This window comes from Balaenoptera acutorostrata, chromosome 2, assembly GCF_949987535.1.
Source record: "Balaenoptera acutorostrata chromosome 2, mBalAcu1.1, whole genome shotgun sequence".
Classification (NCBI taxonomy): Eukaryota; Metazoa; Chordata; class Mammalia; order Artiodactyla; family Balaenopteridae; genus Balaenoptera; species Balaenoptera acutorostrata.
The window spans coordinates 65073520-65091306 of NC_080065.1; the positions used below are offsets into that span (position 1 = coordinate 65073520).

The 17787-nt window shown below is 38.0% G+C and overlaps 1 protein-coding gene across 2 annotated transcripts in view; it reads right to left on the reverse strand.

Annotated features, from left to right (window-relative positions):
- Window positions 1–7802: 7802 nt before the first annotated feature.
- The window catches only part of AP3B1 (adaptor related protein complex 3 subunit beta 1), a 258068-nt gene continuing 248083 nt past the window's right edge, over window positions 7803–17787 (reverse strand). For both annotated transcript variants that reach the window (XM_057541135.1, XM_057541134.1), the window contains one exon: window positions 7803–8552. In XM_057541135.1, the coding sequence (XP_057397118.1) occupies window positions 8399–8552 (154 nt within the window). In that variant the 3' untranslated portion in view covers window positions 7803–8398. The remainder of the gene's footprint in view (window positions 8553–17787) is intronic.

Below are 17787 nucleotides of genomic sequence, written 5' to 3' on the forward strand. Positions count from 1 at the left end.
CTTTATCAGGTGTTTCTGAGAGTGGTGGCCAGAGCAGCCACTGTCTCCCCAGAGAACACGCAGAAATCAGGAGGCACAGGAAATAGGCTCTGAGAGTGACAGCGTGCATTTTCTGGGCTGCAAACAGCATGCACTTGCTAATTTGACCTTTGCAACGCACAAGAACCCCCAATCTTCTTTGATCTAGCTAAATCCAGCCTAAAGAGGTGGATGCAAACACAGGACTGGAAGAAACCAGAAACAACATGGAAAGGATTTGTATGCGTTGCGAATAAATCTGTTTTTTAAAAAAGTCTAAGAGGGGCTTGCAGAAGGAAATCTGCAGCAGGCTGAGCCAGCGGGGTGAATGGCAGAGAGAATAGAGGCTATTTGAATACTGATGTGGCCCTCACTTTCTTCCATTTCCATTAAGGACATGCTCGTCAAGGGCAAACAATGGGACCGGCTGCCGGCGCCTGTCACAGTGTGTGGGTGCTGCGATGCCAGGCTGTCATCCCCGGGCTGCATTTAGAGACCTGCACACTAATAAGAAGTGCTCTGTGCCATCAATGCAGACAGGTGCTTCCGCGGCTGGGACATGCTCCATTCCCTTCCCCCTGAAGCCCTCCTCTCCCAGCCCCCCTGACAGACACCATGAAATGCACAAATTAACAGCCCCATCATGTTGGGCTGCTGCTGCCTGCGGTGAAAGCAGAAAATCAAGTTGTCACCCAGGGTGCAGTGATAAAGCCACAGCCTCATTTCTCTGCTGGTGCCCTATAATAGCAAATGCCAGACAGCTGGATGGATGGGAGGCTTTAGATTAAGGCCTTGATGCACTCTGGCCAGAGAATTAGTAGTTGCTGTTTCCATGTGGATGTTCTGTTCAAAACAAACATCTGGAGAAAGCAAAGTTTCCTAGAGCAGAAATGCCCTTTGCTTTCTTCTGGAATCAAAGAACACAGCCAAAAGAGAGTGGAGTTTCCTTTCCAAAAAACCCCATAAGATTTCAACTCTAAATTTGCTTGCGACTTTACCAAGGACTTAGAGCTATGTGAAGGTTAAGTTAGTAAAGTGTCGATGCCACGACCAATCTTGATGCAGAGAACAGTTCCTGGGTCCACAGAGCCTGGAGCTCCTGACACCCCATCCAGCAAGTCCTCCTCCTGCCGATGAAAAGGACTCTTTCTTCAGAATTTTAAAGAAACCCTCGAGCAGTCTGTCTAAAGCTGTCCCTCCACCCCAGACCTCCTCGCTACACATCTTCATAGACTGAAGCTGCTTCTCGTGAAGTAACAGATACAAGCAGCTCTGCCCTCTTGGCACCATGGCCAGCTGGCTCTAAGCGTCTAGTGGTCCGGCCAGCCTGGGCTGACAGGGCCCAGTGCACACAGGCAAGAAATGGAGGGGCCTGAGCCCTTCAGACTCCAAGGAGTTTAATGACATAATGGCCAGAGAACTTCAACATAAAACAGGAAGAGCAACTAACGAAACTTACAACATAAAACCCCCCTCCTGTCATTTTTATAGTAACAGTAAAACACTTTATTGAATTTATGAGCTACCTAATGACTATGAAGAATGTAACTTGAATTAGAACCAACTCGGAAGTATAATACCAACTATAAACCCTTTTCTATTACCCCATCCCTTCAGCTTTTTCTGTCCTCTTCCTTTTAACCAAGGGACATTGCCTTCCTCTGACTTTTGCCCGAGACAGAGTTCACAACTTGTTAATAAATCTTGCCTTCCTCCAAAGCTCCCCAGCTGACAAGCCTTCAGGGGTAAGACATTCTCCGGGGTGACCATTCCCTTTCAAAGCCTCAGAGCCATTAAAATGCATCTTAGCAAAGAAACCAGTTCGTCTTTTCTTTGCATAAAGCCTGTCAAATTGAGAGGGTCTCTGGAGACATATATCAGGTATTTCAATATCTGTAACTCCACATTGTAATAGCCTTTCCTAAATAGAAACTATAATCCCTCAGAAGTTTATGAAGAGCGTCCTCAGCCAAGGACTCGGTGTGTGGGTGGGGTGGTGGTCAAGTTCCTAGTGACGGGATGGGGGAACACAGATCACTGAGCTAAGCAGAGTGCTAGGCTGTGTTTTCTGTTTCCATTTCACTCCTTAAGTCTCTCTGTTCCCCAGGGCTTTTCTGGAGGGGTAATAAAATAAAATGGGTGAAACAAAGCCATAAGCCAGTTAAGTCTGAAAGACATGTCATCTCATCTAAAAGGAAGAAACAGACCATTTCCATGCCTAAGGCTGACAGCAACGCCTGAGCTGGCAATAGCGCTATTCCATTTGATTTATAGAATAATGGGGTGACAAATGATGACAAAAATAAACTTTTACTGCACTGAACTGCTCCTTTATTTATGAAATTTGGCCAAGTAGTGAAATCTTTTATCTGCAAGTTGTAACATGGAGTGGGAGCGAGCGATTATGGTGTGGTAATAGTAATCCAGCAATGGAGGCTGAGTCAGTTGGAAATGGATTGAGGTAAAATAACTACCGCACCATGATAAATGTGAACAGCGCTTTGCTGACAGATGATCTAACAGGTGTTCATAACAACTATATAAGAGGATTTATTTATGACCAGCCACAGCTGCAGCACTGTAAATCAACTCCAGCAGCTGTACACCGCTGAAACCAAGTCCCTGATGGAGGACCGGTACAAGAGCCCAAAGAACACAATTCACTCCAGAATCTTAATCATCAAATAACATTTTTTTAGGCAATTACACCACAGCACAGAAATCATAATTACTTTCAATTAGAAAACAGAGCTGCCCATGACTTTTTTTTACAAAATATTTTTATTTAGGCCCTACGGTTTTGATGAGGTCCAAGCAACATGGAGGCTCTGGGGTCCAGGAGAGAGCACCCCTGGTGATGGGGATTTTGGTGTGATGCCAGTAAGAGGCCCTCTCACAGCGGCTTCATTTTTGAAGGCTCAAAAAAGCAAACCTTCGGTTGGGAGGATGCTTGTTTTCTTTTCCCCCCAAACTTCTGTATTAGCCTTCCCTTGGCAGCATGTTTGAGCTCATACCTTACCCTAAGTTTACTACAAAAGGGAATAAGCATATAATGGTGAACTCTTTAGAAAGAGGGGTTTACGTTTAGGTGAGGGGCCCACCTTCTTATAACCTATCTTAACTACTTTGCAAAGGCAGAATTTAACCTTTTTCTTTTTGTAGGTCATGGTCTTAACAATTCCTCACTGTTACCCATAGAGATGGTTGACCTTACCGTGAAACAAGAGTCCTCATTCACATCCCATTGATTTAAAAAAAAAAGTTGGTTCTTACATGGTTTGAGAAGAAGATGCTCTTCTAGGGGGAAAAAAGAATAAGAATCTTGGTTGGGGTACAGGTTGAGAGAGCTGATCTCCCTTCCCTCGCCCACTCCCTCCCTCCCTCCCATATTCTGATTCCTTCCCCTTGGTACCCACTACCCCACCCCCGCCAGTTAATGAGAAGGGTGGGCAAGGTGAGGCTTCCCGGTTCTAAGCACCTGTGTAGCATGTGCAGTCTGTATTCATGTCAGTCTTCTCTGACATGAATGAGCCCAGAATTATCTACTGGTTAGGTTTTCTAAACATCTCTAGGTCTCAGAATTAAGATTCTTCTACATTTAAGCCTGATCTCTGGCCCTCTAGGTTGTAAATGAGAAACCAGTGTCTCAGAATGTCACTAAAGACAGGTTTAGTCCATTGTAATAAGTCCTCATTTGAGTTGAGGGTTTGGGGTCTTCAGCGTGCATAATGAACCAGCTAGGAATTACATGTACATGTGATTATGTACATAAAACTGGCTCCAGAGAAAGACAAACATGAGGGGAGGTTAGGAATTTTAGCATCACTTCAACTCAAAATCACTTAACCAGGAAAGAGATACCAATGGAACTTAATATTCTTTAGCTACATTTAAGTCTGAAAAGACTCATTTTGGAACCTGCAATGGCACAGGAAACAATCCCCAAGGAAATCTCTAAAACTGACCTACAAGCAGGAGACTACGACCAACCAACAAAGCCTGTTTCTCCTGATCTCTAGCTCGACAGTTCCTACCTTTCTTTCTGCCTCTGTGCGGTTCAGAAGCTCAGCATAGCCCCATCCCTAACATCTCGGTCCTTCATTTCTTCTTGAAACTGCTGCAGACCACTGAGGTGGAGGCTTGAGGAGTGGCTTCAGGAGAGAGGCTTTGTGACAGGCGCAAGAGGAGAAATGAGGGCAAGGAAAGGAAGGGGACACATCACTTCTTGGTGTGTGGCCAATGCTGCTTTCTGTACAAAGGTATTTAAAAAGATTCTAAGATACAGCCTCAGTTGAGAACAACGTATTCTCCCTTCTCTCACTCCTGGAAACACTTTTCTAAATGCCACCCCACTTTTAAGAGCTAGCTTCATTGCCTTAGTCAAACCTTCTCAGATCCCTCTAGCCCAGGGATCCCTCCTTCCCCTAAACCCAATAGCTCTTACTGGTGGCAATTTGACAATCATGCCACTGCTTCACAATATTTCCTGGAAACCATTTCAGCTTCCAAACAGCAGTGTCCCAAGTTTGTTGGTCAAGTGATCATGTGGACTCTAACACGTTTTAGATTTTAAACATTTTACACATTATTTACAAAAAACAATTACACATGGTGATCAACTTTCCAGGTCAGACCTTAAAATTCTGCTTACTCATAACAGTTGAAAAGTGGTGGAAAAAAACAAAGAGTAATGTTACCAAAATAGGAGGAGAGTAAAGCACTCATTTAATTGTATCGGATGCTATTTGTTGGGAAGTCATATAAAGAAAGGAGGTGGAGTCTGTGAAGACTCAGAAAAGAATCTTCTGGTCCATCGAAGGGCATATTTTTCTGTTAAACACGATTTCCATTCACCTAAGACAACAACACTATCACAAACTTGATTTTTTTGTTTCTCTGAAATCTTGAGAAGAGAGTGAAAGTGATCATGAAAACTTCCTGAGGTAACTGGCCAAGTTGGAAGGTATCGGGTAAGGACAAAAGATTTAAAAAAAATAAGCAAGCACATGGTGGGAAAGTAATTGTCTTTCAGTTAACTGACCTCCTGTTGATGGAGGAACAAAGTGTGCACCCTGTCTGGTCGGGTCATCTGGGAGAGGAGAGGGTAGAGGTGAGGACATGGGCTCAGCAGGCCTCTGGGGCTGACCTGGCACCTGGAGCGAGTAGGGGTGTGGGAGGAGTTGAGCCTGTATTAGTACCTAAGCGAGATTTGTTTACAAACTAGGGCTCACTAACTTAGCCAAGTCCACACTGCCATTTCTTCATTTATGGCCAACTGGACTGTAGGTTTCTTGGGGGACAGAGCACGTCTTCTGTTTTCCTGCATCCCTGACAAGGGTTACTGCAGTTTGTCATGCTCCTCGGTGGACGGGGTCTTTAAATAGAAAGGTAATAGTAAGGCTCTGTTAATTTTGTGTTGTAACATAGGGCTTTTTCTTTTCCCCTCCCATTATGGGAAAGAGTTTTCCCCCTTTAAACAAAGTTTTCTATAAGGTCAGAGAGATTACAGAGAGGGAACAAAGAAGGTGAAAGATCTTAGGTTTTCCTTTAGCTGTTCCAACTTTTTTCCAAGCCTCCCGTTATGTTATTTGTCATTCTGGATTCTTGTCTTCTCTAATATTAACATTAAAAAATTTTTTAAAATATCTTTCTAAAAAAACTTTATTTTTGGCTGAGTTGGGTCTTTGTTGCTGTGCGTGGGCTTTCTCTGGGCGAGCGGGGGCTACTCTTCATTGCGGTGCACGGGGCTTCTCCTTGCAGTGGCTTCTCTTGTTGCGGAGCACGGGCTCTAGGCGTGCGGGCTTCAGTAGTTGCAGCATGGGGGCTCAGTAGTTGCAGCATGCGGGCCCTAGAACACGTGGGCTTCAGTAGTTGTGGTGCATGGGCTTAGCTGCTCCGCGGCATGTGGGATCTTCCCGGACCAGGGCTCGAACCCGTGTCCCCTGCATTGGCAGGCGGATTCGTAACCACTGTGCCACCAGGGAAGTCCCAACATTTAAAATTTTAACCACAGAAACACAAGTTACAAGGGCAAACTTTTCATTAGCTTACTATAAAGTTATTCAAATGTTTGCAAATAGTTATTGGGAAGGGCAAGTATCCAGTCTTTTAAGTTGATACGTAAGTTCATTATTATAGTCTTTTCAGAATAAAAACATTCTCCTTTTCTTATAATAAAGCAGATGTATTGTGATACCAAAAATGAGGCTCAGTCTGAAATGTACTATGAGAGCCATTCTTCAAGACTGGTGTACATATAATGTCCCATTAAGTGGACATTAAAATGAAAAAATATAGCTGGAATTAAGAATGCAACATTGACTAACCTGACTCAATGTAACAATTTAAAAGGTAATCATGGATTATGATAAAGTTAAAGGAAACATGAGGCCAGGAACTCTGAATCACTGTACCAAAGAAAGGTAAAAAACAACAAAAAAACCCTAAACCTTAAACTTGGGACTGTGGTCATTTCTCTAATTTCACTTATGTGAAAAAATATTTCAATGATAATAAGCTACTGATATTCAAATGGTTTCAACTGTTAGCATACCACAACATATTAATTTAACATACATTTTAAATCTAAAAATTAGCAGTCAAAATTACTATCTTATTCAAAGGTAAAATCCTACTGAAATTTTCTTAGTTTTAAAAACCAGACAAATGTGTGATCTATTTTCAAAGATGAGTGCCCCAATTTAAGGAAAATAAAAATCTCTACATCACAACATGCATTTTCCCCTCTGCATTGATGACAGTAAGTCCAAATACGTTTTTCAGAAAATAAGTATTTAGCCTGTCAAATTCTTTACAGTGTTTCAAAAAGTTATTGACTTAAAAATCCAAAGTTGTAAAGCCCTAAGAAATAGGGTTAATAATGGAAATGCCAAAGGGCTGCAATTACAGAGGTGCTTCTTGGTGTGAGTACTATCCCAGTATACGTGTCTCCAGAGTGAGGGAGAACATGTGTCTACCACAGTAATCCCTCCCCCAGAGTAACTGCTGCATTTCAGGAGCAGGAAATTTTAATAAGCTTGTTTGCTCTCTCCAGCTCACAAACTTAAAAATCTAAATAATTTTTTCACAGCCTGAATGTTCCAAGAATGTTTTTTTCTGTTTTTCTTTACTCTTTATATATGTTCTACAGTGTTTCAATCAATGTACCTTTTCTTTCTTTTTTACTTTCAAAAAATCATTATGTGGCTCTATACAAAGGGAACTGTCTTAAAGCCTATTACTAGCTCGTATCAGAAAGGTAAATACAAGTTCAACTTTTAAAAGTATTAGGAAGAAGTTTTCTGAGTATAGAACAATCAAGAAAAACAGTACCTTGCCTAAGTTAGCAATAAAATAAACACTCTAGGGCAAAGTGTTAAAATGTTGATCATATAACTAGTTTTTAAGGTTTCTATCATTTAGTTTATATTAGTTAGTTTCCAAAGGCACGTCAGTCCATCAAAGCTGGGCATCGAGATTTGTAAAGAAAACAATGAGATTCAAAGAATTTCTTCAGTAGTTGTAATAGGCCTTGTAATCAGATCTCTACCAAGTGATCAAAATTGTACATAAAGAGACATGAAGATTTTTATTTTTGTTATTAAACATATCAACTTTTTTCTTGAAGTTAACTATGACATAAGTAGAAAATCTAGCTGGTTTGAAAGTAGTTTTTCTTTCACTAACTAAACCCCATTGTTTCTCTGCATAATATAACACTCAAAATATTTATTTTAAGGAAACCTCAGCATATGATCTTAAGGATTATAAACAATTTCTCATTAAAAATGCAAAGACAAGTGTTATTCAGGTGCTAGTTTATTTATCTTATTATTCAGAGATAATTTCATGATGACAGTTGTCAATAACCAGTTACAACACCAGGAAATTCATAGAACAAAATTTTACAGATAAATCGTTGCTTTTGAATTTAATTCTAAAAAAGTATGCTCTCCCATTTTCACATACCAAGCTGAGAGGCCATTTATACTACTATTTCTAGGCTAATTTTTGCTTCCTGCGAGAGGGAAGATGATTTACAATGAACTTTAAGTATCTAATTCATGTCCATCATTGTTGAAAAAGAGAAGGGAGCCGAGAAGGCCAGGAGTAGCAGGACAGAGAAAATGCCACATGGATTTAGAAGTTGAGATCACTGACAGTAAAATATATGTTCTTTGGTTAGCAAAGCGAAAAGGGGGAAAGTACTGCATACGTGATAGATACACACTAGCATTCTAAAGCAGGAGACAAGAATGTCAAGAGTGTATTCTCCCCCCACTGCCAGATGGAAGGGCTATTATTATAAATGAAAGGCAGCAGTAGTGAATGCCAGGCGCTTGTGTTGTGTGCCAGATTCTGAAGTCCAGATGTGAGCAGGTTACCCCTGGGACAGGACAGGCTTCAGCTCCCGCAGCAGAAGAGAACCAATCACAGTTTTCTCAGTGTTTATGATAAGCTGGGCTGTAGAGCCTTCCTTCAGTTCCACCGTGACTAGCATCAATGACCCACTGTGCACAGTTTTAGCTGCAAACCTGAAAGAAAAAAAAGAAAAGAGAGAGACCTTTTATCATGAGGGGAAAAAAGGAGACAGCATACATTCAAATAGGTTTAAAATAACTCGTTTTTTTCTCAATAATTTATTACAGGTTCCCTACTGCCAAAAACCCAAAGCCAAGCATTCTTCTGAAAAATCAATAAACTGCCCAGCACCATGCTTACCACAAGCAGGTAATTTCAGTGTATCTTTGGAACAGAACAGAAAAAGGAGTTCTATTTTACTTACTAGTTTGAACAATAGATGCATGTGAATAATTCTCTGTTACTACATATTTGGGAATCATTTATTCATTTGATATTTAACATTTCACCATGCATAGCGCCATTTAAAATAAACCACTCTATTTTTATCTTTAAAACGTGTTAAGAAAAAGGTACCTTTCTCAAAGAGCTTGAAATTTTAATTCCTCAAATCTGAAAATGATTATGCAAGACATTAGATAATTTTGTGTGCATTATAGAACTCTTCATAAGTTTCAATGAATTCAGACATGTTAAATATTCAACTTCAATCTCTAATGTTGATGACATATAACAAAATCACGTGACAGCCAAATGCAACACCCCGCTCCCTCCGCTTGTATTTTTTTTTAACGTTCAGAACGTTAGATCTTCTTTCTGCTTTAGAATGTAAAAGAGGAAACTTGAGGTCTAAGGCTCCATTACTAAATTCCGAGACACGAAGAACCTACTAATTACATGAAATTAAAAGCAAAACTAGCCTTTTAAGCACTGCAATTGACTGCAAAGCCGTTGGAGGCACAATGAACTTCTGTCAATCCTGCTAATTCATTCTGCCTGCACAGTTGAGCCCCAGAGACGGGAAGAGGGCGGTACCCTCCTAGGCCTCCATTTTCCACGTAGAGCATGTTCCACACTTTTGGGGGGGATGGGGGGGGGGAGGGGGTTTGCTTGCAGGGATGACTGGAGAAAAACAAAGTTGCTGCGCATGAGCTTTTGAAAACACTAGCAAGTGCAGAGCAGGTCTGTGACCTGCTGCGACCCCGCTCTGCAGGGCCGATCCCCTTTCCCCTTTCTGGAGGACACGTGTCTGAATCTGAGCCATCTGCCTCAATCTGCGCAACATCTTCAGCCACAATGGCACCCAGTTAGCCCTGACAGCAGCTCACAATACATAAAAATCAGACTGCTGCGCTGACAGCGCGCTGTGGGCTATTCAAGAGCCAACCAACTGGTCAGTGTCTCATGTCTGACAATTAGCATGGGCCTTGCACAGAGCCCACGGCGTCCTCGGGGATCTGTTTAATTACCATCAACATAAAAGAGGGAGTTTATCAGGAGACACTCAGAAAAACTTCACTCCTGACTTAATTAAAATATTAGCCACTTAAGCAGGAAGCAGATTCTCTTTAAATGAAAAGTAATTTCTTTTTTGAGTTTTTTTAAAAAAAATGACATCAAAATCTCATAACATATTAGATTCTTTCTTTCTTTTTCTTTTTTTTTTTTGTGTGTGGGGGGACCTAACAAGCCATTTTTGGCCTAAGTAGAATCATGAAAATCAATTTTCCAACAATAATTAGAATAATGCATCAAAAGCACGACAAATATGCTAATTTTACTAAGATGAAAATATTATCAACACTTTTAAGTCGTGTTTTAAAATGTTAGCTAATGTGTGGTAGACAAAGTATGTTAGAAACCTTCATAGACATTTATTTGTGTACTCTCTCCAAACATGCTGAAGACTTGTAAGGAATCCGATAGAGCAGTTTTTCCACCGAGAGAAGCAACTGTAAGTAGAGCCGGTTTAGGAACAGAAATCATGCCAGTGTTTTTAAAGAGGTTTTATAAAGCTCTGGACATATACACCCATCTGCTCTTTAGACGCCCATACAAGAGATTAGGAACTGGGCAACTCAGCTGCCTCTTTGAGAGAACACAAGATCACCAGCCCTGAAATGACCTCTCTTTTCTATCACCCCTTGCAGGTTTCTGCATTTCTTTTGTCCAAGTTTTCGAGGTTCCTCTGTGTCATAGGAGAACCCCGTTTCTGTATTTCTGTTAAACCATGTCACCAGATGATAGATACTAGGTGGCTCTATTGTCTCACCCATTTATGCAACTTTCCCCACAGATGTGGTCATCACCAAATCTTCATTCAACAAATATTTCAGCAGAGGTCCCTATTTCTGACAGGGTTACCATTATGTCAATGATAGTCTTTATTTACTTAACACTTGTGCCTTGGGAACACGGAGAAGGCTGTGTCTGAAAAGGAACGCAAAAGTTCCTATTGACTGTTGACTGTCAGGGTTGCACAGCCCCAAGGCACATTTTATCTCTTTTCTATTAAAACTTAGGGTTGATGTTACAATAATATTAACTCAGCAGAGACAAATGTCAATTTTGATGTCAGTATGTTTACAGAGATTAAAACTAGTGTCTTGTACCTGTTTTAAAAATCCTAATACCACAAAATGCTCAATACTGGAAAGAATAGGGGCACATAAGAAAAGAGGCATTTGCTTACACTGCAGTGGAAACTTGCTAAGCGAATCATCCTAGCAATAAAATCTGTTACCTGGTGTGAAAGCTACTGCCTTTTAACTAGGTCTGTATGTTCTAATGGGCACAAATGATAGAAGCAGTGTTTTAAAGCAGAAGACCAGAAGATCAGATGTTCTGACATTCTCATTTCACAGTTCAAAAAGGATGTATTTAATTGGAACACAGCATGATTACAATTGGTTTGTTTTGGTCCATGAAAGCAGAAGCCACCCCCTCCCCCCCAAATTTATTAATCATTTAACTCCCAAACAGGCTATGCTTTTACATACATTTAAAAGATAGTTATGGAAAGAGTACTAGTTAGTAAATAACAAATAGCTAGCTTTGGGATGTAAGAAACACTGATTATAAAGACAGCTTGGGTCAAATACCTGCATACTAAATTTAATGGCTGACATAAGAACCTTTGTACTTGGCCTCAAACTAAGATCACTCTGTGACAATTTTTTTTCCAGAAAACCTGTGAAGTTTTTGATCACTGTAATGATAATAGCAGCTATCATTTATTAAGTGCTGTGTGCACTGGGTACTAAGTACTTCACTTGCATTATTTCATTTGATTCTGAGCCAGATCAATTTGTAGATGAGGAAACTGAGGCCCAAAGACGTTGAGAAACTCGCTCAGGGACACACAGCTAGTGAATGGTTAGAGCAGGAATTTGAGCCCAAGCTTTCTGATTCTAGATCACACACATTCTCTTAATACATGCAAAATGCCCTCTTAATATTTGTTTTTTATCTGTCAACAGGTAAATTTAGGTTTTTCTTATTTACCTAATATGCATATAATCTATTATTGTTCCAGAAACTTTAAGAAGGAAGATTTTTCTCTTCAAAAGTTGTGTACCTGATTTGTAATATTCTGTAATTCAAAGCATCTTGACTTGATGCTTTGTCACAACACATTTTAAAGTTCTGCCTTTAAAGATTAAAAAAAATAAACAAACATTCCCCACCCCCACTCCTTCAAAAGAGACACCAGCAATGAAAAATACAAAACCTTGAATGGAGCTGTAATGTAGGGAGGGACGACTGGGAGACCAACCAACCTCGAACACCAGTAACACCACAAATGAGAACAAATAAGTGGATGACAGTTAAAGATGTATTGCCTATGTACGATGGGCTCCATGTTATTAAAAGGATACCAGCTAGGTATTTTTCATAATTTTTCATTTTCATTCTACCACCAAGCACTCACTGTTTCTAATCACCAACTGAGAAGGTAAAACTGTTTGCATATATTTGTATCTCATCTTGTTAAATGTCTTTTTGTCTATTATCTCTAGCAATTGACATTTAATCTTTGAAGTCCATAAGAATTCCTAAGATTTAAAGAAAAAGATGAAATAAGGTGGTTGCCAAACCTAAATCAAAGTATGTACTACTCTTCTAAAAAAGTTAATTTGTTTTAACTACTGACAAAATTATGAGAACAGGTCAAATAACGACAAAGAATTTGAACAAATATATTATTTACGATGCACGGTCTTACTCCTTCATGCACTTAAACCACACTTTTTTTTAGATTTGTAGGAAAATGCCTATGGACCTTAAAGGCTCTTTGTTGGAAGGAAAAGAATCCTACAACTCAATTGTTTTAATAACTGAAATGTTGATAGAACAACATGAATTTAAAAATATTTATCTGAGAGGCTGCATCAATCTCCAGGGTATTCACAAACATAAAACTTTTTTACGCAGAATCATATTTGCTACACTTAATGCAACAGCTCAAAGACATGCTTTTTCTTCTCTTGGATAGTCTTCCTGGCTTCTGATTTTTCTATTCTGAGTTCAATTTTCTTGTGTTTTCTGTTCTACTGGTTACCAGGAGCTGTGACAATGGCCCACTCAGGCTAAAACTTTTTTTTTCCCACTCTGTACATGAAGCCTTCAATTACTGTCTGCTGAAGCAGACAGAATCCTATTAGTAAGAAAGACGATCACAAGATGCAGTGCCCTGCCCTAGCTATATAAAAATAATTAGTCCAAAGTTGACAAATGTGTAATGAAGTCGCACAGTGATTATACGTAAGAAATACTAGTTTGAATAAGCCTCCTAACATCGAATACCAAAGCATGTTGATTTGGAGTATTATTTTCCAAAGGATTTAAAATGATAAACCCTTATAATTTTGAGTTAATATAGCATAACATTTTTAAAAGGCAGAGAATTTGTAAGTTGTAAAAAAGTCCCATTTTGTTGACTATAAAAATGTATTTTGAAGTTAAGCCCATTACACTATTGAATTAATATTGAGAAAAAATTTACATGTGATTCAAGTTTAGAGAATTTATCCAAAGCAATGTATTTTTCCCTATTATTTTTTAAAAAGCCAGCAATATTGTAGTGTTTTCCTTTAACGTTCTGATGAGAATAGTTCAAACAAAAAATAAGCTACCATCAGAATTTAGGACTCTCTATTTTCTTTCTAATCTTTAGAATTGGTATAAAAAATGATTCCCCGCACTGTCTTGTCAACGAATACATTCTCTTTATACAGGAAAGCTAAGAAAATCTAAGTGCACTTTCTCAAAGGAGATATGAAACATTCCAGTTATTCCAGAGCATTTTTGGTTTGTCTGTTTGGTGGGGGTGGGGTGGGATGGGACTTAACAGAAAACCAGAGAGTAAAACAAATAAATTCTTACCCCATTATCTTTGATTCCTTATAAAATTGTCAACCCAGAAGGAAAATCATCAAGAATACCTTTCTTTCATTTTTACATGAAAACATTTATATATTCCTATTTGTAAAATTGTTGCATTGTAGAATATTTACAAACAGTGGAATTAAATAAAATTTAAATATACAATGTTTTAAAGCAAAAATCAACTGCAGTTTGGTTATTTCTGAAATATCCAAATATGCCGCCTTTCCTGTAAAAATTAACTGAGGTCCACATTTGCTTTTCAATGAATTGCTGCTCACAGAGCCTGCAGAGATCAAAGCAGTCAGATAAAAAAAGCAGTGCTGCCCTCTAGTGGACAACCACCAACGTGAGAAAAACTCTGATCACGAAACAGGTTCCACAAATATTAGTCCTGGTTTGAGATGCCAATTTGTTTTTTGTCTGTTTATTTGTTTGTTTGTTTTTTGGCTGTGCCACGTGGCTTGTGGGGATCTTAGTTCCCTGACCAGGGATTGAACCCCGGGCCCTCTGCAGTGAAAGTGGCAAGTCTTAACCACTGGCCCACTGGAAATTCTCTCCAATTTGTCATATTATAGAAAAGACAGAAGCCTAGCATCTTTATATTAACAACTGTTTGTACAAACTTTTGTTTTAAGACAGGTGAAGTATGGTGACTATAGTATCAGGCTTATAAAATAGGGCACTAAGCCATCAAATGTCATTCTTGTCCATTATGGTCCTTCAAAATTACCCAGTATTTAAATATTCCATAGTTATCAGGGGAAAAGAAATAAAACAACTAGCAAACAAAAACACTAACCCAAAGGTTGATCAACCTAAGAACCAAAAAAAGGAAAATATCAAAGACCCCCACCAAGAAGTAACTATGTCATTCACGTTTGTAACCCCAGCAGCAACAAAATCTGTCACAAAGGTCTTCAAAAAATATTGAATGAAGGAGTTACACAATACAGATATTTTAGGATAGAAACAATGGTATATACCAGTATTTCCCCTATTAATAACCATAAACATGTATACAACAGTGATTCACTGGATGAGTTTAAGGACTAGAAATAAGTTGTTCTTTACAACTACTATAAGTAAAAAAAATTTTATTTTAATCCTAAAACAATAAACTGTCTTTAAGTGTGTTGATAAATTAAAAAGTTGGCTACTAGGTTGCCAGGGATTCACAGTTCCATTCACAACACCAGATTTTTCTAATAGTTAAAGACCTAAGTAACAACAGTAAAACGACATTTATTCTATAAGGATTGTAATTATTCACAGGTTGTATATGTTCAAAATTTGCAAATTAAAGAAGTGACAGGGTAAACAAAATCCAAACCATAGATTACGATATACAGGGGGAAAAAAGGAATGTAAGTACTGAATACAAGTTAGTGAAAGCTGTCCTAAGGTCTTACTGAATAAGCTAAGAACTAAAATAGAATCGTGGCAGAGACATGGCTTTCTGTTTTCACTCAAATATCACCCCTTATAAGGTCAATTTGTTGTTCACGAAAGGGAAAAATGAGTAGGTTGTATGACAACTGTTTTTAACAATACTACTGTATATGAATGTCAGAATTCCTGAAACTGGGTTAAAATGTAAAATGTTGAGACTGCTGAAAGACAAACTTTTACTTATGGTCTAAGACTGTTTCATAGCTACCACTGTAACGTGCTACTCTAGCTAACAACAGACTTTCCTGGCTGGAACACACTGGATAAAAAGAAGAAAAACCTAAATCAAACATCTTGTCTACTGATGTTCCTTAATGACTAACCTGTAAAAAAGAAACATAAACACAGAAAAATATATTTTAAAATATGCCATGTGGCTAGCATTAACTATGAACTTTTGGAACATTTATCTGCAACCACTTGGAATACTGGGTCCTGTCCCAGCAGTCCTGAATCTGAGTTTTTGGGTGTGGGTCCCAGGAATCTGAGTTTTACACAAACTCCCACATGGTTCTTTTATACAGAACAACGTTAGAGATTTTGAAGGTATAGATTTTTTGGCTTTCTGCATTTTGGTCATTTTTATACATTAGTTTATCAGAGGACAAGCAATGTAATTAAAGCAAATGCACCTCAGTTTCTACACTATTGAATACGAATCTCCTTCATAAACACTACTTAATTTCTTTCTTGGAAGGACACAAGAAATTTTTTCTGGCCCGGGATAAACCTAGGATTTCCAATGCTAGTCTTTCTAACCTCCCCTAAAACACAAAACATCTTCACCTTTTAACTTTTCAGTCTATTCATATACTGGTTTACTGTTGTTCATTCTGCCCTTTGTATATACTCTATTAGTATTGTTTTAAATAATGTGCTTTAAGACTTTCACAGTGTCTCACATTCTTATATGAGTATCTAACATAGGACATGAAGATGTTCGGCTATATATTTAATAAATGCTTTTTATGATTTTTTTGATTTTGACTTCTCTATTACCCCTTATCATGTGGTAACTGTAATTTGGAAAACAGCAGATAGGCACAATGACCATAACTCTGTAGATCTCAATAAGATGGTTTTGTTCTCAAAGAGCAGCTTTTTCAACCAGTAAGTACATACCACAGAAAGGAAGGTAAAATTAAGTCTTTCAATAGTATACTGGTTGGCTTTCTGATTCTATGGCTCATTTAGAAAATCAAAACTAAATGTCACATAATCTGAAAGTAGTTCTACCTTCTCAACTGATCTTTGAAACCGGTTAACTATGCTGAAAATGCTCCTGGTTTTTGAATTGAATTCCGTAAAACTTGTGCTCCTTTAACTGACTTTTTCTTAATGGAGGTATTTGCTGCTAATTTGTTAGGAACCATTTTCTTTTACGTATTCAATTAAAATTTCTACTTTATACTATTACACACTTCTGCATATTAATGAAGATTCACTTTTTCTTAGCTAATTCTTATGTTAAATACTTTTTAACTTGGTATTTAATGTAAAAAATATTCAAATTGTAAAGAGTAGTAGGAATAAATTATCCTAAAACTAGACAATGGGAACTTAATTCATTGAATGGTCAGAAAGAATATTCTAATGCTAATTAAAAAGTCCTCTCAAAAATAAAAGATCCTGAAAAATTAAATAGAACATAGGTAGGCCAGCCAAGAATAATTTATTGTACTGAAAATTTTAATTTCTTAAAATACTAATGGTCAAAATGCTTTTCAAGCTTATTGTTTTTTATTAAAAATGATTACCATTAATAAATACAATAATGGTTTTGGTTTTTTCATAAACTCAAAAAAGCAACTACCACAGAAGAATAGAGAAGTCATTCAAAAATCTCATAGAGATTTCAATTTTATTACTAACAACTAAATAATATAAAGGCTTAGATATATAAACTCATTCATCCCACAGGGTAATACCCTACTGAACACTGTCAAAAACATTAATACAATTCAATAAAGTGGTAAACTGTTAATTTTTGTTATTATAAACAGTAATTGCTATTTCATTTTAAATGAAATTAAGAAAGCCATTGGTAGAGACTGTACTAACAACTGTTTAATTTCAGTTTTAACTTACTGAGCATAAAAGAATGGCAAAAAATGTTACATTTGTGGGATAGTAGTTTTTGTCAATACCTGTATGAAAACTACAAATAACTCTAGGTATTTATTGGAAGCCTTCTAAAATTTAAAACATTATTACAGTCATACCTTACTATAAAAAAAAGTAAATGTAAAACATTTTCAATAAGTACCATGAGACTTGTGAGGCAAGTTAAGATAGCACAGCCTATTTAGAATTATATATAGGCATTTTATTCACTTTTGGCTCTGTAGTAACAAGTTACAGAGCCAAATACCAGGCCACTGTGATAAGGCTGGACTGGAAAAGTGTCAACACGTTGCAGAAGTGTATGAGGACCATGGCCATTAAGTGTAAGTGCAAACTCTGCACTCCAAAGCCAGATAGAAATGGTTCCTAGTTGTGTGTCTCCCCGGCACTGGTATGGATAATTGAGAACTGACTGTAACTTAATCCTGTGAACAGGCATTAAGTTCT